General features: G+C 43.8%; 2 protein-coding genes across 2 annotated transcripts; one reads left to right on the forward strand and one right to left on the reverse strand.

Moving 5' to 3' along the window:
• Nucleotides 1-502: 502 nt before the first annotated feature.
• tnfsf18 (TNF superfamily member 18) lies at nucleotides 503-4,254 on the reverse strand. The gene is made up of 3 exons (XM_078284903.1): nucleotides 3,748-4,254; nucleotides 2,144-2,195; nucleotides 503-1,630 (listed from the first exon to the last, which is right to left on the reverse strand). Exons 1-3 carry the CDS (start codon nucleotides 3,862-3,864, stop codon nucleotides 1,257-1,259), a joined length of 543 nt encoding a protein of 180 aa, XP_078141029.1. The 5' UTR covers nucleotides 3,865-4,254; the 3' UTR covers nucleotides 503-1,256.
• A 3,842-nt stretch (nucleotides 4,255-8,096) lies between these two features.
• ppap2d (phosphatidic acid phosphatase type 2D) lies at nucleotides 8,097-25,411 on the forward strand. Its single transcript, XM_071916855.2, has 6 exons — nucleotides 8,097-8,864; nucleotides 20,323-20,480; nucleotides 21,110-21,396; nucleotides 21,528-21,585; nucleotides 23,338-23,514; nucleotides 23,747-25,411. The coding sequence occupies exons 1-6, from the start codon at nucleotides 8,660-8,662 to the stop codon at nucleotides 23,849-23,851; spliced, it is 990 nt and encodes a 329-aa protein (XP_071772956.1). The 5' UTR covers nucleotides 8,097-8,659; the 3' UTR covers nucleotides 23,852-25,411.
• The last annotated feature ends 537 nt before the right edge of the window (nucleotides 25,412-25,948 follow it).

The raw sequence follows: 25,948 nt of genomic DNA on the forward strand, positions 1-25,948 counted from the left end.
ACACTCGTGTACACATGCGGCATCAGAAGTGCAAGCATTACTGATTTCTGAATCAGATCAAGAACAAATGAAAGTCTTTTAATGACTATCGGAAATGCACTAAACACCTAAAACACATGAAACTTTGCGCATAAACCACATCCCATGACTCATGAGTTAATGTGTCCATGTGACATGCCATACACTAGTTAGTAGTGATAGAGATTTGGTGGTTTCTCCTGTCATTTCACCCCATTTCTCTCCATTTCTTTGGCATGTGACTACAAAAATACAATTGATTGTGGTTCTTCTCTCTACATAATACAAAACTAAATTCATAACTAAATTTCAGTTATTTAAATTATTATCAGGTCTTCAAAATTAAAGAAAGCAACAATAAGAATTCCATAACACCAAAGGTACACAAATAAATCATGTTCAAATTCTTTTTTTATTTATTTATTACTTTTTTAAAAAAAAATCTTTTTTGTACTCCTTTTAAAACAAGGAACACACACCCTGTTCAGTTTTTCAAATTTTATTGATATATTATTGTAATAAGTAATAAAAACATACATTCCAGCGACTCAATCATTATTGTCTTAGTTTGTTTGGCACCATAAGGTTTGTCACACAGTGACATACATTCATTGGTTATTAATTGACCTGTCCGTGATATTTTGTTTATATACATAAAAACAAATAAATAAAACATAAATATATAAATGACACAATTCAACACATATTCAATAATAAATCAGTAAATAAATGAGGCAAATAGTGCAGTGCAATGATTGACAGGCAAATTGAGGGTTGCTGCCAAGATAGCTCTTCAGAATAATACATCTTTGCAGTTAACTAAAATAATACACATTGTGAGTGCAATAAATTCAGCTGAAGAAAAAACCAACAATAAAGTAATTTAAACAATCAAGTAAAACCTGTTCACCCTGTGACTGACGCTTTATGTAAATGCATCACTGAGTAAAATTGTCCTCCTTGACATTGATGAGAACAATGAGAACAATCCAACCCTGTTTTCATATGCAATCTTCTTTCAGTAAAGCAGAATCAAAGGGATGAGGGGTTTTACCCAGACTATGGGTAAATTGTAATCTTAAATGCCGAATCCACCCAATTCATCCATTCTCCTTTGGATTGGGTGGATTGTCTTTCACACTCTTCTCACATCTCTGACTGTATTGGTGATGCAAAGGCAATGTGTGTGAAGGCTAGTTTGGCAGCAAGAGAACAACCAGATTTGCATATAGCTGCATCTAAATGGTGGTGGATCGCTTGGGCAGGTAGATGACATCCAGGTAGGTGACAAGAAGACTGCCATTAATCGTGGCTGAAGGGTGGATGGTGACCATCAGGGTGTCTTCGGAAGACAGCTGGTCTATTTTGCCCATGAAGCCTGTGCTGATTGATAAGTTTGTGTTAATCCTGCCCTCTAGGAAAGTTTCACTGTTCTTGTTGAGGCTGACTGTGTGCTGCGTTCCCCGATGAGAGTATTCTGTGTCAAGTGTCACCTGAAGACACAGGAAGTAATTTCCATCCTTTTTTATGCTCAGACTTTTTTTTTCTGCGGAGATCAGGTCTGGATCTTCATTCTTCCCAATCCATTCAATCGTTTTTGTGTGGGCTGCAGCTGAAATAGGCAAAGTCAGCATTAGCTGTGAATGATCTGACAGACTGCAAGAGCTTATACTCTCTGAGTATTTTTTACATGAAGCAAACATGTATCAGCTAGGTTGTAAATTGTCATGAAATGTAATGTAGGATTCTTTGGGTTTCACAACTGGCTACTACATGTACTATATATCCATGAGCTTTTTTTATTTATTTTTTTATCTTATATTATCAAAAACACAAATCTATACAATGATAAACATACATACACAAAACATATAATAAACCACAACACATATATACACACAAACACATAATAAACCCCACAAATACATAAAAACCAAAGATAACTTCAAGCGTAAAAAAAAAAAAACTCCACAGAAAACCCAACCTACTGTATAATGTATACCATGAGTTTGTTAAAGGTGGCCTAAATCATTGCTAACAACTTGAAAATCCTTCCTACAGCCTTCATCCTAGAATAACAATTCTATAACTGATTACGGAGCTACTTCAAATAGGACAGTTATACCTTGAGTGGCCTTGAAGGTGAGCATTTTGCCTAAGACAGGATCAGGCTTCGTCTGGATGGAAAAACAGAAAGCGATTATTTGTTATTCTTGAATCCCTCAACATTAAATGCACTGCCAACATGGCTCCCACAGTGACACACAGCTGTGCGAAAGTTAGATGTCACACCTGCACCTCCATCCAAAAGTTAGAAGAGAAGAAAGAGAGAGAAATCATGCGCTGGCTTCAGAAAGAATATAAAGAGAGACAACAGTTAAAAAAAAAACAAAAAAAAAAACAAAAAAACAGTTTAGTGGCATTTCCCCGAACGTAGCAGTGGCGTCATTGTGCTTCCTCCAAGAGGTGAGGATGGTGGTTAGACTGACTGACAAGAGTGATGAGTAACAGAGAGAAAGTAGGACTAATCTGAGATATGTGCATGATATGATTTGTGTATCTGGAATGGTGTGTCTGCAATTTCTCATTGTAGACCGGCATACATGATAAAACCACAAATAACATCATGACATTTACATCACCACCATTTACATTCCATGGCTCATCATGTGTACTCTGACTGATGGGCCATGGAACATTTAAGGACTTGCCTACAAACTGAGGTAAATGTAAGTAGAAACTGTGGAACTGTAGTCATCTTACCGATGGATCATTGTTGCTTTGTATTGCTGATTCTGGTGCTACATCACCCATATCTACGCCCTGAGACTGGACAAGGAACGAGAAAAACATATTAGCTCACATTAGAGTGTTAGCAGAAGGTTTCGAAAAGCCATTAGTGTGTTTTTGAAGCATTCTGACTTTATTTCATAGTTCAAAGCACAGAGAGAGACAGGAAAGATTAGGGGATGACATGCAACAAAGGTCCCGGGCCACATGGCATGCGGTTTAGACTGAGCTACCAAGGCACCCATTGCCACAATTGTCTTTTGAAACCAATAATAGTAGTGTAACCAATTGCTGAAAAAAAAAAGTGACTGCTGATGATTGAAGGTAAACTGTAGGTGCACTGAAACACAAAATATGGTTAAAGATACCATTCAAGTTCTCCAAGTGACCTAACTAAATCTAAATGTTATTTCAAAGCTTAGTTTAGAGACTCTTAAAAATGTTTTCTTTGCTCGATTACTGTTACATTGACCACATCATAGCTATGTTGTATCATCAGTACGGGATGGATCTAAAACAGGTATTTCTGAACATTAGACAAAAGCCTTCCTTATCGGGAGCCATGACAGGGGGTCTGTGCTGTAACCAGCTGGAGACCACAGACACAGGACTCTCTCCCACCAGCTGTGCTACTACTAAAGCCACAAGAGCAGATGCACTGCACAGGTGTTTGCCTAGCATTGTTGATACTAAAGCAGTCAAATCCTAAGACTTGGCATAAAGAAATACATGTTCTATACTCTGTCGAGTTATATTCAAATGTAGTGGGATTAGGATACAACAGGCGTACACATTCCAAGATCCTAATGTCTACTAAAAATAAGCAGAGTATGTGTGTGATCCTTGATGACTTTAAGATATTTTAAGGGTACATTGTGTTATAGCAACTGTTGAATAAACTAAAACAAATCAGTATCAGTGAATTTAAGGAGGACTCACAGAGCCACGTTGTCCAGCAGTGAAGTAGAAGGCGACGAACGCCAACTGGCCGAGGGTGAGGATGATGATCCACAGCAGGAGGAGGTGGTTCAGGCGATGCTCCGCAGGCTGTGGCATCGTCGGTCCGAGGGCAGCGCTCAGAGCAGCCTGAGCCCAGGCAGCGCAGGAAGAGTGGCGCTAAGAACTGACGGCTGTCTGGGTCCTGGTAGTTTCCTCTGCTGTGCACCGAGGCGGCGTGCGTTCGCTTCCGGCATGTGATGAGGACGAATTGATGTCTGACTGAGCTCTGTTGTGCTTGGAGTTAGAGCACAGAGGAGTCCAGATGATGGGGTGGTACTTTCCCGTGTATGTTACTGAGGGAAAATACAGCAGCAGGCCCAGAGCATATCTACACACGGGGGGGTGGCCCTCTTCTCCTACTCACCACAAGTTGTACAGAAAGGAGGAACAAGACTCACTACCAGGGAGAAAAGGAAGGAGTGAAGACATTTGACATAAATTTATTTCAAAATGAATCATTCACTTCCTTCTTTATAATGTTTCTGGAGAGTGGCATTGTGAAGAGAGGCATGTGTTTGGCTGGTGGTGTGATAGCCTAATCTACCGGACATGATGTTTATTTTTACAAACACTGAAAATCCTTGCCTTGCTCTTATGGTTTCCCCATTTCCTTTTTCCATTTCCATTCCAAATGTGCTGATGTAAAAAAGTACGTAACACTATATGTAGAAGATATATGTTCTGTTCTTTTGACCTTAAAGTAAATTACATATATAGTAATCTCCATAAGTAATAGACATAACACTGATGATCTCAATACTCTTATTACTTTGGATATGGATACTATGAGGATTCAACCACAAAATGACTCTGGACTCGAATGATGTACATGAGTTAGGATACATGAGAACAATTAAACAAGAGTCTTAATTATTAATTAATCCTTTAATTATTATGTTCCTGCAACAGAGTCTCCAAATTGGGATGTAGCATTTTTCTCCCAATTTTCCCTATTTCTCATATTTTTCTATTGAACCCTTTGGAAAGAAAAGCGTAGCAACAACTGAATGGTCATAGAGATAAAATGAAATACAAAAACACATCAGTTGTTGTGACATTTATGGGCAAAAGAAATTTAGAAGTCATTGCATGTTTTTAATATGTGAAAAATGACCTTACTGAATAAAATCTTAATCTGTCCAAATACATTTGACATCCCGAATCAGATCTGTACAAAAATTACTGTTCTTCAACTGTTCAATCTATTTGGCCTATACTGCCATCAAATTAAAGCGGTTAGCACTTAAACCTCACATCCAAAGTAGCAAGAGGGATGCATCAAACAAAGTATCACAAACAAACAATCAAACTGTCAAATTACTTATAGAGGTCACAAATCGTGTCATGTCAAGATATGTTTATTATTTGTATTTCTTAAAAATTCCCAGCTGCATTTCATTTCATTGCTAGTTGAGGTCAGTAGATGCGGTTTCACTTTCTTCGCTTGTGGTTTACCTGGGGAAAGTTTCAAGGCAGCATAACAGTACGAGTTTAGAGTCAGGTATGTGTCATCACTCAGAATAGTGGGCTCAAATACAAAGGAAGTGCCTACAGTGGGCTGCCTACAGTATTGTCATGTAGCACAGAAACAAACAACAAGCCCATAACATAATCTATTTCACTGTATCTGCAGTGGATGGTGACCTTTAGCAGGTGCACTTCAGAATAGTGCGATTTTTACTACAGAGAAATTATGACAGACAAAAGCAATTAGAAGATTTGGGTGGGAATTGTGGAACTGAGACTAATTTATCTTACTGTGCATTTTTGGGAATCAGCTATATCAGGCCTGTGTGTATGTTTAAAGGGTGATGAAAGTCTTTGGCCTGCAATGACGAACATAATGGAAAAATATAGGGAACTTCAAATTGAATTGGTTTGGCAATCTTGGCAACTTAGTTCTGCATTTTAAGATGATGTAACAGTTTTCAAACAAACTGCAAATCCAACAAATAAATCACAGTTTCATGCGAGAGGCACCGAGAGAGCCCTATACGTCATGTGTGGGGTTCATTATAGCTTCTGCTCATTTGTAAGACTGATCTTTCCGCAGGTTGGTCACAGTTCATTACGTTACCGTGGTGAATCGACCCATGGGAAAGTGGGGTGGAGATTCATGTCACATGGCATAATTTAGTTAATTATCAATGTCAGTGCAAAATGACCTTTGATTCAACATGGTTGTCACAGGCAAGGTCGGACACCGGTATTAGTGGGCCAACTTACAGAATGGATTGCTGTCACCTGATGGGGCTGACGCTCACAACCAGACTTTCACACACACTGACAGCAAGAGTGACTGTTCTCCATTAACATTTACTCCATCCATGATGGACATACTCAAAGAAAATATAATTCCACTACGTGGTAATTGTCTTGAAAGGTTGCACAAAAGATTCATGCCCTTTAATACACATTGCAAAAAGACATTTAATCGATAGAGAGAAAAAGTTGTGACTCCAGCCATTTTAGAACCACTCCTCATTGTCTGCTGTTGCAGCAATGATTTATATAGGCCTGTTTTCTATAATTATCTGGCCACTAAATGATGATATAGAGCCATCTAGTGGAACACAAGGCACAAATCAATACCAGTGAGACTAAAGAATGATGGAAAAATATCAGGCCAAAAACTTAATTACAACACATTATAAATTCTAGGGATTTCCCCTCTAAAATTCTGACATATGAACTGAAAACAGAAGTGGGACGCTGTATGTTCCAAAAGAGAAGTGGACGGTTATTTCATAGGTCATTTAAATGACATCAGTGAGGGGGGCAGTGAGACAAGCTGTAGGCTAGAATATCTCTGTGTGGGAGAGTATGTAAGTAAGTATATCTCAGTAAAGGATAGAAATTAGGTAATGCTGCATTACTCATTAACAAGTGGACCACTATGTTTCTGTGCTCCCCTTTCAAGACAGTCATCCTACCCACTTCTGCACAGCATCTACTTATTTATTGTTATATCGAGTGTAACATAAAGATGAAGTCATCGGTAGTGTGTGTGTGTGTGTGTGTGTGTGTGTGTGAGAGAGAGAATTTGTGACTTACTGATTTCAGGTCATATGGTTCCTCTACACTTTAAGTGCCACTTAAATAAAAAATGCAGTTAAATGTACAGTAACTCAGTGAAATTATGAAACGAGGCTGGGCCAACGTCACCCTCAGTGTACAATGAACAAGAAAAGCAAATCGTAACTGATTCATGATGCTGTTGGATAACATCACTGTACATGATAGAAATTTCAATATGGTTATGAGAGGAGCAGAAGCAGAAGCAACTGTGCCTCTTTCTTTACACCAGATGGCAGAAACCTCCCACCCACAGTCCAAAGAGAGTCGGCAAGGGATAAAAAAAAAAAAAAAACATGGAGATGATCACTGAGGAATCAAATGGCCATTGGCAACCAGGTGAACAAGATTTAGGCCTATGTGTGTCTATACACGCAATTCATAGACATTATGGGGCATGACTGCTCTTCATGAGGAAAATAAATTTGAATGATATATCATAAAATCATAGTTTGTCATGTGTAGATGATATAATTATATTGTTAAAGCTAGCGGACATTGTTCCTCATCTCATTAGACTGATTACAGCTGCCAACTCTATCTATCTATCTATCTATCTATCTATCTATCTATCTAGCTGTATTTCTGTCTGTCTAATGCATTGGCAGCCAATCAAACAGCAGTAAATAATGTATAAAAATCACACACAAATGAAAAGCAGGCTTACCTGCATTAGGGCATTATCCTACAGTAGGCTGTGCAATTAATATGATCTCATATTTTAGTTTTATGTCTCCAAAGTAAGGCTAATTAAAGTTAATGACGTTATCTGGCCGACTGCCTTGTTTAGCCTCCTAATGCCATAGGTCAAAATAAATAATTGATCACTAATTAATATTCATTATGCTAGATCATTACTGTTCAGAAGGCCTGAGTTGACACAGCAGAGAATAATTTCCTTTGCGTAATTCTATAATGCAAACCAGATGGACACTACAAATATCCCAGCAAAAGTCAGTATAGGAATATTATTGGAATATTATGCTGATATAGAGTACAGTTTCCTCCCTGTAGAGGTTTTGGACACGAAAACAAACTTTCCTTCAATCTGTGTGGGTCTGGGGAGGGGCGGATGGACGTGCTCTCACTCGGATGGGGCAGGTTATTAGGCCTGGGGACATCTCGGTGGAGTATGGACCAGCTGTGGATCGAAGATGTTGCGTGTGCTCCAGCCTGATAGACGTCGATTTTGTTGGTTCGAGCGTGCAGGTTGATAGAGTGCCAGTTGAATCAAGTTAGCCTGAATAATATCGGAAGTAATACGATTTTGTCATCAAAATAAAAAATATCAACAATACTCAACAGACGTCGCGACCAACGTTCGTCAATAACACTTTATTTTGAAAGGGCTGACCGGAAGTCCGGTTTTAATGCTGGCTAGCTTGACACTGAGGTGAATGTGCTGGTAGGTTTGGCGAGGACTTTGAGAGGGAGAGTACAACACGCTTCCACTGAGAAGTTTGTTGTAACTGAGTTGCTCTGAAGTTCACTCGGATGTTTGTCAATGAGTTTGTCGCTGCGTTTTCTCCCTATTCCCGATTCACTTCCACTTTTCTGAGGGAGAAAGGTTACCTGTAACGTTACCTTAACGTTGGCTAACGGTTTGATTGACCAACGTCTGCTGTCAAATGTTCGTTGACATGGATTTGTTGTACCGACGAAGAACGGATTGAAAGTTTGGGGAATTTCTTCCAGTCGTTAACGTTACCTACACGAAAGACTCATCGCCAGCATTACAAGGTTTTTTGTGAAGCTCTCACAAACTTATTTAGAAGAGATGCAAAAGTTCAATTCTACCGGTTCGCACAGCAACACGCTGCCCCGGGACGCTGAACTCCAGCTGCGGTTAGCCGACAACGGTGGAGCCGGAGAGGCGAAGGAGAACGGCGCTGGGAAGCATTTCCTCACCCAACCTGAGGAGAGCTCTTTTTGCACCAAGCGGAAGATGCTAGTCGGTTTGGATGTATTATGTCTTTGTATCGGTAAGACTATGTTTGTTTATTTATTTATTTTCAATTCACATGGTCCTAACTTTAGGTAGTAAGTTAGGCTACTTGTCTTCGGGGTGACTAACTTACAGGTTTGTAACTAAGTTCAGTTTAACACTGTTTAATACCTTTTAATACCAATTTAAATGAACTTTAAGTTCACTTTCACCCCTCAATTAAGCATGTGGAGTTAAAAAGACAGTAGCAGCATAATGTAAGTATTCGCACCCACTTCAAAAGAAGTGCAATGAGAAAACACTTTAAAGACCCTGAAACCGTACGAAAAACTCAAAGGAAGCATTCAGTCATAGTTCAGACATTTTAAAGCCTTGAATTTAGATAACTACTTAAATTTTTAAGAGTTTTAAAGGACCTGCAGATCTTCAGCTTCTTTCTTTGGCTTGCAAACAAGGGCAGAACATATGTCAACATCAGCTTTGTAGAGCATATTTACTTTTTAGAGGTTAGTAGGAGGTTATGTGAAATTGGCATTTGGAAAAATGACTTTAGGGGGCTTTGTTTAAGTCAAAAATAAAACAGAGTGAAGCTGCAAAACGTCTTACCAGAAGTCAAATGGAAGCTGTTCAAATGGGCAAAAAGTTCAGTTCAGTCCCCCGGTGCACGTGGGGGTAGGGGGTCAGCTGGCACGATTAGAGTTGTCCCGGGAATTCTTCCGTTCCCATGGTAACCCCCAAAGTTCTCGAGAGAAGAACGTGGGAATTAGAATAAAAACATGCCCCCATGCTTGTGTTCTCGTGCCGAAAATTACCTCAGTTCATTGTTCGCTTAGCCTCTCTCACTGCAGGATTACTGCATGTCAACCGCAAATTCGCTGTGCCCAACTGGAAGGCTGTTATACAATTCAATAAAACGCATCAAAGAAGGAGCCCACAGTTTGGAATATGAGAAGGGTAGAAGCACAGACAAACACATCAGGGACAACACAGGGGCAACAACCCAGGGGCCAGGAGTGTGCCACTGACATAAACTGATTTAAGCTTGTGGTCAAAATGGAGTGCTACATAATCACATACAAATGAATAATGGATTGCATTTAATTAAATAATGGATTTAACACATTTATTATAAGTGAGTTGTTAACCCTAACCCATAAACCAGGGGTCCCAAACTTTTTCAAGTCATTGATCCCCCATAAACATTACACCAGAGACCTCCATTTGATAAGATTGTGTCAAATTGTGTTATGATTTGGCAACTGAATAACTGTCATTACCATAGGTGGGATGATAACCACAGTGGAGAGAGTGAGACCTATGCAGTGTTTGTTCTGTATTGATTTAGCAGTGGTGCTTCACCACAGCAAGGAAATTACCACCACTGCTAGGGAAAATGTGAAATTAAACTTAACATTGTAATTTAGTCTTACTGTCATCTAAAACTAAAATAAGTGTAGTCCAAATGTTGTAGAAGTAATTATTTTATTATGATTAAAAAACATTTTTAGCGCTACAACCTCAACTTGAAACATAACTTGGACCCAAGAGCGACAGAAATGGCACAAAACTAGAATTATCCCCCCAAGCACCACAGCTGCATAAAATTACAGAGGAAACACTGCCTATGATCACAATAGTCATCCTTATACATTCTCTCATTATGCCCATTGTATAGCTAAATAATAGTGACTTTTTGCTGGGGACCCCCTGGAATCCTCTCAAAGCCCCCTGAAGGTCCCTGGACCACATCTTGGGAACTACTGTAATAAACTGAGCTGTATGGTGAAGAGTAGGACAAAATGTTATTTCAGAGGTTTCTTGTCGTCATCTCACATGACTAGGAAAGGGCAGGGAACACCGGTGTTGTGTTAGTGAGCGGTTATCCCGACGGGCCACAAACAGGAGAGAGGCGGAACCCGTCCAGGCAGACAGACAGGTCTGCTGCCTCGTTGGCAGTTAAAGCATAGGAACTGGCCCGGCAGACAGACCGGCACTGTCAGGCAGTTAGCTTTCATTGCCATGTTATTCCTTCACCCCTGCAGGTATGCTATTAGCTACTCTTTTTGCACACTTCTCAGCAACTCTGCTCAGTGTTTAGGAAGTGTCTAGTGGCTCAGCATCAGTCAGCACAATGGAGGAAATGGTCTCTCTCAGTTCTCCTCTTAGGCATAATAACTGAGCACGCAACTTGCCCTCTCACAGCAAATAGAAATTGCCTGCTCTGACCCCTCTTATCCCCCCCCCAACTAGATTACAACACTGAGACTGAGTCACTGAGCCTCAAGCTGGATACAACAGAGGATTTGGAGAGTCAGTGACTTTGTCTTGTGACTGAGATAGATGTGGAGTGAAGTGAGTTCACCTTGCTACTGGTAGCACTTATTAAATATGGCTTCCCGTCTGCCTGACCGCATCCTGCCTGTCTCTTGTCCTGTTAACCACCATGTCTGGCATCAGCAGAGGACTGACCTTGACTCATCTGTGGGTATTTGATAGCGCTGAATGCCACCAGTTATTGGAAATGAACTGGGCCCTTCAGCCAGCTAAACCCTCTCATCTCTAACAATATGATTTGTGACTAACCCAATTTTCCCCCTAAATGCCATCATCAGATTCCCAAGGCTGGTGACCCGTCGTCGTAATTCATTTTGTAAAGGGGCTCATTCACTACTGTAACTGTGGAATTTTCCCCCAAAGCATCCCATCCTAATTATGTTATCAGTCGAAGAAGGATTCCACAGAGTTCTGAGGTTTTCACAGCCTCTTCCTGTTTCTTAGTATTTACTACACGTTTGTGTTGTAACTCGAAGTGAGTATGGCACGGCATTGTGAACAAACTTTAATCTGTCTGTGGAATTCCGGGATATTGAGGACTTTCTGTGAGGCTTTGACTCAGGCTACCTGCGTACTCTCTTACTCAACACCGGGCTTGTCTAACATCCTCTCAGTTCAGTAATAAGGCGCAGTTGTTTATGGGGGTGTTCTGACAAGCAGGGATGATGGATGCTTCACGGAGATGGATCGTTCTGGTTCAGCTCAGTGTCAGTATGTTCCATGTAGCCTACAGAATACAAATGTCTCAATCTGTTCAAGTGTTTGTGTGTGTGTGTGTGTGTGTGTGTGTTAAAGTGTAGTACATACATTCCTGGCAGGGCTGGAGGGCTTTAACAGAGAGAGATCTGTGAGCAGAATCTGTGCCCTGTGGCCACATCTAAGACCTAGCGTCCAGCCACCCAGAGGTCAAAAGGTGGCAGGTTTTTGTCATACCTGCCGAGCATGCTGGGACAGGCCTCCCAGCCTGCACTGCTGTTTGCCTCCTGCACAGGTGGTCCTCACTCTGTCATCACCCCAATAAAGCCAGTTATTGACTCCCTTAAGAGTAATTTGAAAATGATTGCAAGACTGAGTGGCTCTTGAAAACCCACGATTAGGCTATACAGCTTAGAGGAATATTGTGATTACCAGTAGGCTTAGCCCTGCTTGAGAAGTTAATAAAAAAAATAGCTTCATTTCCATACACACAGGAGATGCATAGGATATTAGCCTAGGTGAAAATAATAAAAAAAAGACAAAAAATGATTATGTTGTAAAATTGCATAGGTGTGTCTATATATGGCAGAAAGCTTATTTTTCTTTAGTAACAGGAGTAAAAAACAAACCTAGTTTTTAGATACCACATTGAGTGATAGGTAGAATGAGTTGATCACTCTTTGTCCTAGACGTGAAGCAGCATGCCAGGAGAAGAGGGCTGGTATCTGCCTAAATGATCAGACAAAGCTCAAAGGGCTCCCTCTTTCCCGCTTATCTCTGCTCTCTCCCCCTCTCTCTTTCTTCTCTTTTCTTCAGACAAATTCCATTTCGGGATCGAAGGCGTCTCAGCCGTGGGGCGCGTGGTGAGACGTGTGAGCGTGTTTTTGTGTCTGCGTCTGTGTTTTGGGCGGGTGTTGTGTTTGCGTTAGAAGGTTCTTGTTTCTGTTCAGTTGGCAGAGAAAGCTGTTGAGTGAGACAGTGAGAGGCCGGCATGTCACAACGTGTTGGTGCGCACAGGGCCAAGAATATTAAACTGTCTCCTGTGTGTGTGTGTGTGTGTGTGTGTTTGTGGGTACGAGGAGAAGTGTGAGTGTCTGTGCGCGTCATCACGGCTGGTAGCATGGGCACACTACTACAGCTGCCATGTGTCTTGCTTTGTTGACAAATTCGCCGGTCCCATTTCGCTCGGCATTTAAGCCCCGATCAAACACACGCACCGAAGTTACGGAACACGATGGCATTATTCTGTGGCTGACAGATGGAGGGCCATTAAAAACAGCTCAGTCAAATCATTAGCCAATGGAAAAAGTGATTCCGTTGACTCTCCCTCGTTAATGTATTAATGCATCTACTTCCTTTTTGACAGCGCTACAGAGGTTCAGGAATCCATTAGCTGCACCCTTCCTGAGACAGACTGCATGAGCCCATTTACTGCACTTTGCTGTCAATACGTCTTCCCTTGTCCATTAGCACACCAGAGCCAGCCCAGGCCTAAGACATGCTAAGCTGGGCTGCCTTGGGGTGGAGGAGTGAGGGAGAGCCTGAATGAGGGAACAGCCCCCAGGGTGGGAGAGCAAAGTCGGGTGTGGAAAAAGAGGCTGATGGTTCTGGGTGGACTGGGAAGAGATTGGGGGGGGGGGTCTACAGTAGGGGTCAGAGGTCAGGCCTAGGGGCGCCTCAGGGATCTTGTCCACAGCTGTCTGTTTATGTCCTAGTGAGGAAGTAGTACTCAGAGAGGAGAGAAGAAGGCAGATAGCTGCAAATGGGCTTTTAATGAGGCAACTGCAGTCTTCTCCTCAGTGAAGGTTCCATAAGTGTCCAAGATGGCCCATAGGTATTACCAGTAATGAGTGAATAAAGATGTGTACAGCAGTCTAATCCTCAACGCTCATTAGCCTGAATGGATCTGGAGTGGCTTTCTATCCAAGTTCCTACCTGAAGTAGAATACACCCCTAAGCCCCGCCCTCGCCCCCTGTCAGAACTAATGACTTGTCCTCTTCTGTCTCCCCCCCCATGTGGAGTCTCAGACAGCTCCCCCATGGCGCCATGGCACAGTTCCCTATCCCCACCACCATTTTATCACTGTGACTCATCTCACCTGCTGGAACCTTCCCTCCTTCATCCTAGCAAGCTCCGCTCTGAAGTTGTTCCAACCACACGTTCCCCACCAAACCCAAAACACACCGTCAGACAGCTGTGTAGCCCTCAACTCTTTCCATACATACTACCACAATCAGGCTGCTCCATACCTATGACCCCCCCCCCACGCCCCCCCGTCACAACCACAACCTTGTGTCGCTCTCACATTGCAGACAGCCAGCACCCACCGCACACGCCCTTACCTTCGCACCGCAAACCACCAGAAAGTTCTTTTAAAGTTCGCTACGCTACATACCGCAGTGGCGGGTCCTTTATGTTCCTGCTGAATCAGACAGGCAGACAGACAGCCCTCCTCAGACCTCACCACTCATGCCCTGAGCTCCAGAGCCAAGCTCCAGGAAGCAGGTCAGTGGAGTGTGGAGAGAACAGAAGCAGCTGGGGGAAGCATGTCTCCACTGGCGAGCAGCAACACTAACAGCAGCAGGGGCGGGCAAGAGCGCTCCTGTTGCGTGGGTGGAAGGTGAAGCGCCATAGACCTAAAAGAATCAGACAAGCCCGTGGGCTGGTTGGTCAGTGAAACGTCATCGCTCGACTTATGCACAGCTGATGTCGCCTAAATGTTTTGGGAAACAAGCGTGCTAATGCGTTGCGTACGGTTAAATGGCTGTGGGGGTACTGTGGCACGATAAGTGATGCAGTGGGTATCTAAATAAAGAGGGTCGCCTGTCTGCGAGGAGTCCAGCTGCAGCAGATGCTGATGATAGCAGATGGTCAATGAAGATCCAGGACTGTTGTGGCTCCTCAGTCTCCCCATCCCTCTTTGTTCTTCACTGATGAGTCTCTTTGTGCTGCCATCAGGGCAGACAAAACAGAGCAGCCAGTTAGAACAATCCAGCCAATTATGGAGAGAGAAAAGGGTGTGTGTTGGTGCGGGGGGCTGCTACTCACCCTCGTCTCCTCTCTCCCTACCACCTGGATCAGCCCACCAAGGAAGAGCTGGGAAAAAAGACCCACTAGGACACTCACACACACACACACACATACAAACATACACATACAAACATACACACACACATCACATTTAACACAATCATTTTAATTGTATATGTGGCAGTTTGTGGTGTACCAATCATAATCACAGCCCTGGTGTGAATGATTTCATCTCCTGTCTGAGTGTTACCTGCCTTACAGCACAACACTGTCTGTGTGTGTGTGTGTGTGTGTGTGTGTGTGTGTGTGCATGTCTGTGTGCTTGCTAGATCATACACTCTCATCCGTGACTGCCTCTCCAGACAAAGGCTTTCTTTATATCCGGTGAAACATAAAAGACTTGGCTTTGGTCTGACTCTACCTGACTCAAACTTGGATCAAGGCTAGCTTATGGAGAGAGGTTTGTGTGCAAATTATAACTGTGTGAGCCCACCCAGTCCAGCTGCAGACTACTGCATACAAACACAAGTCAGGCTCTCACACTGCTTCTTGTACTGCTGTTATTAGGGATTACAATGCTTACGATTAAGATTCAAACTACGACACTTCTCCGTGATTGAGTTCACTAGCTTATTTTTTTTTTGTAAGGTTGACTTAAATATAAACGGGCAGCTTAAAGAGGTGGGAAACACTGGCATATGTCCTGCAGGCTAGTGAGGGGCCCAGGGAGGTTGGACCACCCCTGGAGGGTACTGCAGCAAGCTAGGCTACAGTAATGACCCAGCCCAGCCCTGAACCACAGGCCAGATGGACTGGGGGTGACAGGGCACTAATAGTCTCTGCTCTAGTACTAACACAGTGGCAAATGTAGAACTAGGCCTGCAGAGTCACATATGATTGGCTGTGATGAAGCAGATGGTCAGTACAGTGGCTCAGATGTAGCTTTAGGCTGAGCATCATGCTGATCTGTCTGGATGCACAGGCTTTGTTTGCCATACATCAGCAGCATCCAAGGGAGTTCATTTGGGTCTTTGTTAGTTAGCGGGCTGTGTGCTTCAATGCCTGTCTTTAGGATTGTTTTGTTTCGTGTGGTTTGCTGGCTCCAGGGTGGTTTATTTGGTTGGTTGAGGTTGGTTGGGTTTTTTTAGGGGGCTGTTGGGGTTTTTGTGGTTTGTTTGGTTGTCTGTTAGCCTGTGTGGCAGTGGGTTTGGTTGTTTGCGTCCAAGTGTGGTTTGTATGTGTGTGTGTGTGTGTGTGTGTGTGTGTGTGTGTGTGTGTGTGTGTGTGTGTGTGTGTGTGTGTGTGTGTGTGTGTGTGTGTGTGTGTTAGGGGTACTCTGCTGGTTGAGGCGGGGTCCTGTTTACAGAGTGGGTCCCAGCAGAGCCCAGATCTCTGACCCTCACATTCCAGAACCACCACTAATCGCCTCCGTCTGCTGTTCTCCGCAGAGAAACCCACATCTCTCCTTTCTCCATCTCTCCATTTTTCTCTCACCCCATACACCAACCCCCCCCCCCCCCCCCATACACCAACCCCCCCCACATCACCCCCATTTGTCAATTTTCTAGCCTCCTGGCCATGCATTTTAGCCTAGTTTTTAGTTTCACACTTTATTGACCAGCAGACATAAAGTAATATGCCCTCAAAGCATGCGGATGAATAACTACCATCTGCCCCCTCCTCTTTGCACTGTGCCTTTATTCACTTTCTCCATAGCTGCTTTTTTTTAATTTCTTCTTTTCGGTTGTTGTTCTCCTCTCACAGTGAGCTCATTCTGGGCTGTGGTCATAGATGTGTAAATTAGAACCAGAAGAGTTTCTCAGAGTGAGGCGCACATCCCCTCTGCTCTCATTCCTCCTTTTTCTCCTCTTCTCCTCCCTCCCTCCCTCTCTCATTCCCCCCCCTTCTTTCTTTCTGTCCCTTTTGACTATTTGAAAGCATTCCTGCTTTGAGTATCAGGCCCAGCGAGCAGCACATTTTGGCCTGGCTGTGTGAGCTCTTCTCCCCCCCTTTGGTTCCCCTAGCAGGCCTTCCTGGCCTGGCTCCTTTGAGCATGTCTTGGCCAGGTGCTGAGGTTTGCTCACAGCTGCCTGACAGATGATGTGAGGGTCTCTGGAGTGTTTTTGTGTCTTGTTGTGAAAACCGTTTTAATGCAGTTGTAAAAGCATGGAGGTTGACTGTGACAGTGGAGCTTGTGGTTTGTATAGCGTTGTGCGGACGATGCTCTCTAACACATTTTCTGTTATGAGCATTAAGGAATTTGTCATGGATCATACTGTGAGTTAAATTTGATGGATTGAGATCTGTATTTGGCGGTCACATTTCGGATCTGACAAGCTTTGTGAACGGCTTTGTCACAGTAGAGTTGCCTTTGGTTCATGGCCATTAGAGCTAAATCTGTTTATGGACTTCATACAAAAATGGGAAAACAATACAAGCCATCAACATTGGCAGGTTTGAGGTCATAAAACGTGCTGCTATCCGGCTGAGTGCTTGATGGTTCCCATTAAACGTCCATATGTATTGAAAATGGTCCACTAAGAGATCCATACTCACTACCATAACCACAGAGCATGACACTAATGGAGAATTTGTCCATTACTGTCCTGACAATGCAGCATAACATTGGTTATTGTCAGAAGACTGGCCATATAGGGGCCCCTGATGAGGACACAGAGGAGGTTTGATGGATAGAGAGGCATCAATGAGACATGGTTAAGAGTAGCAAGGCTTTCTAATGTTTCTGACCTTTGGCCATGATAGCGTGTGTCTTGCTCAATGCAACCCCTCTTAATGTGGGCCAAATGAATGGAATAAAGAGAACTCCTCTCTGGTCTAGCCTGCCTGTATTGAAATTGATGTGTGGTGATCACTAACCCCTCACCCATTGGGCAGAGGCCATTAATTTTAAACGGAGTGCGAGTCACTGCTAGGCTTTGCCGGATTAGTCAGACACACATCAGCTGCAGACTAATATCTGGGTCAAAGGTGATAGATATCCTGTCAATATGGACCGTGAAACCTGCATAGAGAAACGGTTATGTTAATATGATGGTGTTCAGGCCTACAGGCGTGTGAGAGACAGGTTTAGGCCATATCTCTCCAGTCTAGTTGCAAATCCCCACCCAGGTATGATACACACACTGATAAGAGGATTAAGATTAAAAAGGTGCATTCTGTGCAGGTGGCAGGGAGGAACCAGGAAACTCATACAGGATTTTCAGAAGGAGGAAAATAATAGGAGGATAATATAAAACCTCCTTGGGAGAACTTTATGAGAAATTCAGGTCTGATTCTAAAACATTGGCTCTCCTAAAGTACTGGTCCAGTTATTCAGCCTGTGTCCAATATTGACCACATATATAAACTTGTTAGGATGACTCCCATCAGACCATCAGCTCTCTGTGATATTTCTGTTCCACCAGAGCCTTTTTTTAATAATCCCGTGGTTTCACTAGATTCACCTGATATTTGTTGTAAAGGCCTGATTACTAACCACCAGAACTTCAGATTAGATTATGAACGGACGTCACATCATAAATTGCTTTAGCAGTGAGACCTCAAAAAACAACTAGAACCTGTTTGTGGATGTGTGTGTTACATGAGGTATGTCAGTGTATCAGCGAGCTGAAATTAGCTGAAATGAGGTGCATGTGATGCTGTAGACGTGGCGGGTGGAGGGGATGAGTGAGAGATCGGGGTCAGATGAGAGATGTTTCCTATCTCTCTCTCTATTGGCGTCAAAGCCTCTGCTATCTGCCTGCAACGTGTTTCCCTCTCTCTCCCTCCCTCCCTCGCTCACTCTGTCCGCTCTTAAACTGTCTTGAAGAGGGCAGGCTTTTATCTGTGTTTTGTCTTTCTGTCAGGGCAACATGACTTTCATGATCTGCGGAGGTCACCAACAGACGCTGTTGACTGCACTGTAACTTACTCAATCCAGTCTGGTTGACTACGCCCAGCCATATCTCAGCTGTAGTCACACAGCTGTTAAGAGTTGCCATTTCAGCTATGTATTTTCTGTGCTGATAGCCTCAGAGCCACAGATATCTGCAACCCTGGATATCCTAGTTGCTTATCAGTTCATTGATGGTGAATGAGTATGGGTGCGTTTTTCACTGACTGACTAGTTCTGATGGCAAACACATAGAATAATGGTTAAATTGCCACACACTTGTTGTGGACAAAACTCAAAGTGGACAGAGTTACACAGGTCAGGGATTCATGTTCTGTCACCCTCTCAGTTAGCCCTTGTTGATTAAATGTCCCTAATAAAACATGTCTATGTGTGTCAATGTGGTTGTGTGTCACTGTGTGTGTGCGTGTACATGCCTGCATGCATATGAGAGTATGTGTGTGTGTGTTAGCATGTGTACATGCCTCTCTGTGTGTGTGTGTGTTGTTCATGTTGGCCTGCTTGAAAGAGTGTGTCCTCTGCTCTACTCAGTCACGTAGTCTGAGAGATTCCCTGGCAGGACCAGTGTTTGTGCCTGGGTCCGTTCCAACCAGCCAGCAGGCCTGGGATGACAGAGAGAGGCAGAGAGGTTAATGATTAGTCCCATGTTCCCTCTGCATTCCATGGGGTGACAAGGGGACATGGGATAAGGGACAGGAGAATGCAGTAGGCCGGGCTGTGGGGGACATCTATCAGTTGGAAGTACAGCACCGCAATAAAAGCTGTGAAGCTCAACCCTCAGCTCGCGGGACGGAAAACAACCCATCTCCCTTTTTGTCATCGTTAAAAAGTTGCGCAACTTTTACCCACTGAACTTTCACCATCAAGCTGTGGGGTTTGTTTGCTTAAGTGGGCCGGACCTTGACCCACCTACGCCCGCTACGGAATTCTTTTAATTGGTGACTAACACGGAAATGATAGTGAAAATATAAGTAGAACAGTTGTTAATATAGGTTAGATAGACTAGAAATAAAGGTCACTGTTTTTCCATGGAACACTGCTGCATTGTTTTCTTCTTCCTCCACAGTGTTTATTGTCTTACTGTAAAACCTGCTTTTGACACACTGCAATTTTCTGCGTAATACACTCTCTAAATCCCTCTCTTCATTTATCCTTTATTCTGCACTGTCATGTCCCTCTCTCATGTCTGTCTTCTCCCTTTCTCCCTGCCCCTCTGGTGGAGGTAGCTATGTGCGGAATGCTAGATCCCCGGGGAATCTGGAAATCCTGTCAGCAGATGACTGACACTCGTAAAGCCTGCTCCCTCCTTGTGTTGCATCTATACCCCTCTCATACCAGTCTGACATGAGGCAGGAGAAGGGCACCTTTGTGCTAGCCCGCTGTACCAACTCTCCCTGTCTCTGTCTCTCTCTCTCTCTTTGATCCTTCACGCACAGACCACATGCTCTCAGACATTCATCAAACCATCTTTTGTTTCTTTCTGGCTAAGCTCCGCTCTCCTTCTCTGCCCCATCTCATTAGCCTCCATCCCATTCTTTGCGTGTGAGTTGAAGGCAGTGACCCCATACAGGCGGGGATTCTTCTGCGGAGACTCCAGCATCACCTACCCCTACCTGGATAGAGAGGCCATCCCCGACGTTCTGCTCATTGCCGGGGGCATCGTCATCACTGGCCTTACGGTGAGACTCTCAAACTTATGGACGTGATGTTGGAGTATGGTTTCATGATAACTTCAAGTATTGGGACAGTGAGCATTTAGTATTTTTATTGGATTTTCAAAAAGGATATTGAACATAAACATGACAACACGTTGTACAGCAAAACACAAGGTGTTACAGTTATGAATGGTCCATATAAGTAATGTATACTTATACTGTCTGTATACTAATGCATACAGACAGTGCACACTTATCGAACTAACTCGCCCCCCTCCCCTTCAGATGTACAAAGACACACACACACACACACACACACACACACACACACACACACACACACACACACATCTAGACAGTAGAGACATGGAGCTGCTTGACAGGGTAAGTCTACTATGACAAAACAGATGTCGAGGGGAGAGGTATGAGAAAGAGTTATCTTTTGTGAAGTAGCCTAAATCAGTACATAAATAGAAAATAAGAAGTTTAATACCTCGTCTATACAATGTCAATAAAGGGTTGCCAAGTCAAGGGAGCCATGAAACACAAAATATGATTTTAATAGCAAAACAGACACAGGTTCACTGTTTCAGTATGTATTCAGCTGTATAGTATGAGTGCTCTATAGCCTATTTCTCCTGTTTCCCTCTCAGATTGCGCTGGGCGAGTGTTACCGGGTACGTTTCCGGGGCGTACACTCGCGGGCCTTTGTGCGCAACCGCTATGTGTCGTGCCTGTACAAGGAGCTGGGCAGCTTCCTGTTTGGGTGCTGCGTGGGCCAGTCACTCACCAATATGGCCAAGCTAAGCGTGGGCCGCCTGCGACCCAACTTTCTGTCCGTCTGCAACATCACTTATGCGTCCATCAACTGTGTCCCGGGCAGCTACGTGTCCCAGGTCACCTGCAGGCAGCCCAAACACAAGATGGTGGAGGAGGCTAGGTCAGTGGTGTGTGTGTGTGTGCATGTTTGTGTTCAGAAATGATTTAGTTTGTTGACAAAGGGTGGGGCATAGTTTGATTCATGGAGTTAATGAGTAATCCTTGGCATCTTTTATTGATCTTCTCTTTCAGGAAGTCCTTTTTTTCAGGCCATGCTTCGTTTGCAATGTACACCATGCTCTATTTGGCAGTAAGTAACCACTACATTATGAACACACACACACACACACACACACACACACACACACACACACACACACACATACAACAATACATCTGTTATGTGACCTTCACATCCACCTGAGCTCGTGCTGGTGTAATTATTGGGTAGTGCGTTTACAAGGTTGAGGGAATACTACAGCTCTTACTTTCACTTCAGTTATTGGAGACAATACCAGGTATTCAATCCCAAGAGGCCAAGAATGCTGCTTGCCAAGATAAACTCACTGACTGCACATGCGCAAACGCACATCGAGACATGTGCTGTTACATGCATACACACATGGTAATTGCGAGGGAGGAAGTCTTTGAGAACAGCAATTCTCAAAAGGCATCCTGCTTCAAACTGAAAGAGTTAGTGAGACCGAGAGAGACAGGGAGGAAGGGAACTGGGGGGAGTAGAGAATGAGGGAGAATGTTTTCCAGCGGGAACATGAATAGATGAAGAGACTACGCAGACAGAAGAGGCCTTGTTGTGGGTCTCATTTAGGGGAGGGGGGTGGAGGGCTGAATACGCCTGCTGAGAGATCGACAGGCTTCTTTCAGCGAGAGACACCCTCTCAACTCCCCAGCCTCCCCCATCTCTTCATCTTTCTCTTTCTCCCTTTTCTCTCACACTGCATTGCCCAGTAGTCATGGGTGCATTGTGAAGGAGAAACGACAGTTGGAGAGAGACAAAAGCACATCATCGTCCGGAATATGTCTGCATTCCTCGTGTTCCTTCTCATAACTCTTAAATTACAGTTTTAAAGGGGCCAACATGTTTTCTTGTACACAACTAAAATGAGCGAAATGAAGTGAAGCAGATGTTGCTGTTGAAATTTCAAAGAGAGGAGAAAAGCCATTGAAAATCACTGCCTCCCCTCTTCATTTGAACCCCTCTCTATAGAAGTCCAAATGAAAAGCAACTCCTCTCGGACCAGAAAGAGAGAGACCAGGACGAGTAGGGGGAGATAGCAAGAGGGAATAAAAGAAAGTACTGAAGAGTAGATGAGTGGCCTGAGAAAAACAAGGGCCTCAGTCTTTGTTACCCCTGTTCTCTCTCCTCTCTCCATCTCAATCCATCATCATTCTCACACACACACACACACATGCACACACATACACACACAAAGGCAGGAACACCCAGCCTCCTGTGCAAGGTTGCTGCTAGCTAGCGTTTCAGCAGACTGTATCCAGCCTGGAGAGAATGTGTCTAACCTGTAGCTACATGCCACCCGGACCGCGGCCAGCTGCCGGTGTTTAAGGCAGGAAGAGTGACACCTGCTCTCAGTCAGGAGGGGCGAGGGAGAGAAGGAGCAGCCGAGGGTCGGCCTCACCGCAGGAATGTAGGCCACGTGCTCCCCAGTGGTTGACGGGCCCAGACAGACTTCCAGCCACCTCATAAACATAGCCGTGCATCTGCATCACGCTCGCCCCGTGGCCCCCCTTTTTTCTAGACACACGCACATCCATTCTCTTCTGTAGCGCTGATGCGGGAGAGATGGATGAGCACGGAGGAAATGGGGTTAAGATAGTGCTAATGGCCTCACGCCAAGCTTCTTCTTCCCTCTGAGACTGTGTGGGTGTGCGTGTTTCACTCTAAGTGCAGTCAGTCTAGGTTTATGCGTGTTGGGCAAGTGTCTGTCTGCGGGGCAAACACCCACAGGCACACTTTTTTTGTAGTAATCATCAACACAATATAACAATAGCAATATGAAACTCTCTTCCTCTTGTCTGCCAGTTCTACCTGCAGGCGCGGTTATCGTGGCGAGGAGCTCGGCTGTTGCGCCCACTGTTACAGTTCCTCCTGGTGATGATCGCCATCTACACCGGCCTGAGCCGCATCTCCGACTACCGTCACCACCCCACTGATGTCCTCACAGGCTTCATCCAAGGAGGGCTCACCGCATACTGGGTGGTACGTCAAAAATCAGTGTTGTATAAATATCTAGTTTCTGAATAACTGTTATCTCTGTCTTTACAGCGTTTGTTTCTGTCTGCTCTGTGTTGGCTGAGTTAGCTTAAACAATAGGCCTCTTCCCTCATTTTCCTGACTCTGATCTCCCTCTCTCTGTTTATAAATAATATATGACTGACAGCGCGTGTGGTCTGCGTACATTTCCTGACATGTTTTGCGTCTGTGCCTGTAGGCCTTCTACATCTCCTCCATGTTTAAGCCCTGCGCCCGTCCAGACCTGTCTCCCACCAGCATGTCCCTGGAGAGTCCTCTGTCCAGCCAACAGACTGTCTGTTAGCAGCCACATGCCACCATCCAGGAATCAGAAGACAAGAGAGGATGGGCTGCAGAAAGACAGAGAGAGTCAGATAGCACAGGTGAGCAGCAGATAGAGAGAGAGAGAGAGACAAACCCTTGTGTTTGAGAAAGGGAACCATTCTACGAGGAAGAGGGAGAGGGATACAGCGATTTAAAGGTGATAAGAGTACAATCTAACACATGCATGCTCTTTGGGGCATACTGATACACACACAAAACATACAGTCCTATGCTTCTCTCATTAGCACACACACACACAATCATGTAACATGCTCACACACACACACACGTGAAATCCAAGAAGCACACTTGACTGTAAGTCAAACCCGTCCAGTGAGAAGAGCTGCATAGCAATATTACAGATATTTTTTATATATGAAAAAAAAATATACAAATGTCTTTATTTTTCACGTGGATTTTTAGAAGCTGCTAATGTTGTTGCTAATCCCCAGTTTTGAGTTGAACATTCTTCTGTGATGGAGGCCTTGCATTAGGTTAGCTTTCAAAGCAATACTGGACTCAGTGAGAGAGGAGAGAGCGCCAGCCTCCTCTTCCTCTTTGATCCTCTGTTCAGCTCGGAGAACGACACCCGACGGCTGTGAACTGTGACGCCACCAGACCTCAAATGTAAAGACAGCTCTGTGCCGAGTGACAGAACTGGCAGTGATAAGGAACAAGCACTGGCTCCATGCACTCTCCATCCTTACCTTCAGTGACCTGATGTCTCACTGCTCTAATCAGACTGCCCTGCCTATTACTTCACCATAACTAAACAATAACCTGTTCAAGGGCAAAGAAAAAAAACAAAACAGTATTTGTGTTGTAATACAATGTTATCTTTCTTTCTTGAGTAACCCAGGAAGTGATGGGGAGGAATCTGATTTGCCAGGTTACGTCCCGTCCCCCTCACTGCCCCTTTCTGTACTAACCACTTTGTGTCTCAGAGGCGGAGGTTTGACTGAACTTTGTAACCTTTGACTTTTGCCCCTGAACCCCAATCTCTGAGCTGCACCTTGAATTATGCCACTCTAACAGGAGAGCCGGGCGTGGCAGTGGCCCCAGCGGCTCTCCTGTGTATCTTTATTAATAGCACTTGAACGTACATAATGGAACCTTCTAATTGTAATCAATATTATATATTTTATCTAAAGTTTGAATAATCAGTGTTTATTTCTTGTTTATGTCGGACTCAAACAGTATATTTGTTTTTTTTTCCCTCCAAATGATAATTATTCAAATTGAATGTAAATAGGTATGTCATTTTATAAACCACACAGAATTTCAAAAGTATTAGTGCCATTTTTGGACAGTTTTTACATGTTTATGTAAGTGTTTTTATTTACGTTTGTGTTGATCAGGTACGGAGAGTTGCTATTTTATCTATTGTTGTAACTACTAGACTGAGCCAGAGATATTATCAGAAAGCTATATTTTTTGTTTCCAGTTATTGTTATTTGTTTGTTTTGTCTGTGAATGCCGGAAAGGCGGAAATAACCACTGTACTCAAAAAACCAAACCAATAAAATGAATGTTGAATGTTTTTAACTTCTTATGTCCACTGTTATTTCTGCCTTGTGTCAACAAACTGAATAGTACTACACCACAGTCCCTGTCATGCCTACCAGACGCACACACTTAATCTCACTGTCACAATATTTATGTCATCTCAGTAGACTCCAGGGAGTTGGTAAAGTAAGCCATTTGTAAGTAAGACAGTAGTAAGCCATTAATTGTTACACACAGGAGACCAGACACTGTGAGGAGTTTAGGAAATGTGAGTCGAAGCAAAATCTAAACACCGAAATGATAAGTGATTTAACCTCTTGTTGTTTTTGGGAGCTTCCACCCCAGCGCCCCCCTAGTTTCTTTCACCACTACAGCTCTCTCTCCCCTTGTTTCCTTCTCACCCGTTCCTCGCTTTGCCCCTTCTCTGCTCTCAGTCCTTTTGGAGTGCAGTGGAGCATGATGGGCTGTTTTAGGGGGTCATGCTACCATGGTGATGCATAGCCAGATACAGGCTGGGGAGTTGGAGGCATTTTCTTTCATTTCTTTATTCTCTCTCTCTCTCTCTCTCTCT

The sequence above is a fragment of the Centroberyx gerrardi genome, chromosome 7, assembly GCF_048128805.1.
Source record: "Centroberyx gerrardi isolate f3 chromosome 7, fCenGer3.hap1.cur.20231027, whole genome shotgun sequence".
NCBI classification, from domain to species: domain Eukaryota; kingdom Metazoa; phylum Chordata; class Actinopteri; order Beryciformes; family Berycidae; genus Centroberyx; species Centroberyx gerrardi.

What these genes read in the sequence shown, in the direction of transcription:
- tnfsf18 (XM_078284903.1), bottom strand. Translation starts at nt 3,864, where the DNA reads ATGCCACAGCCTGCGGAGCATCGCCTGAACCACCTCCTCCTGCTGTGG. An exon ending in CTGCTGGACAACGTGGCTCT is followed by an intron (nt 2,196 to 3,747) that starts GTGAGTCCTCCT and finishes TTTTCCATCCAG; the next exon opens with ACGAAGCCTGATCCTGTCTT. An exon ending in CACCTTCAAGGCCACTCAAG is followed by an intron (nt 1,631 to 2,143) that starts GTATAACTGTCC and finishes TGCCTATTTCAG; the next exon opens with CTGCAGCCCACACAAAAACG.
- ppap2d (XM_071916855.2), top strand. Translation starts at nt 8,660, where the DNA reads ATGCAAAAGTTCAATTCTACCGGTTCGCACAGCAACACGCTGCCCCGG. An exon ending in ACACCATGCTCTATTTGGCA is followed by an intron (nt 21,586 to 23,337) that starts GTAAGTAACCAC and finishes CTTGTCTGCCAG; the next exon opens with TTCTACCTGCAGGCGCGGTT. An exon ending in GGCTCACCGCATACTGGGTG is followed by an intron (nt 23,515 to 23,746) that starts GTACGTCAAAAA and finishes CTGTGCCTGTAG; the next exon opens with GCCTTCTACATCTCCTCCAT.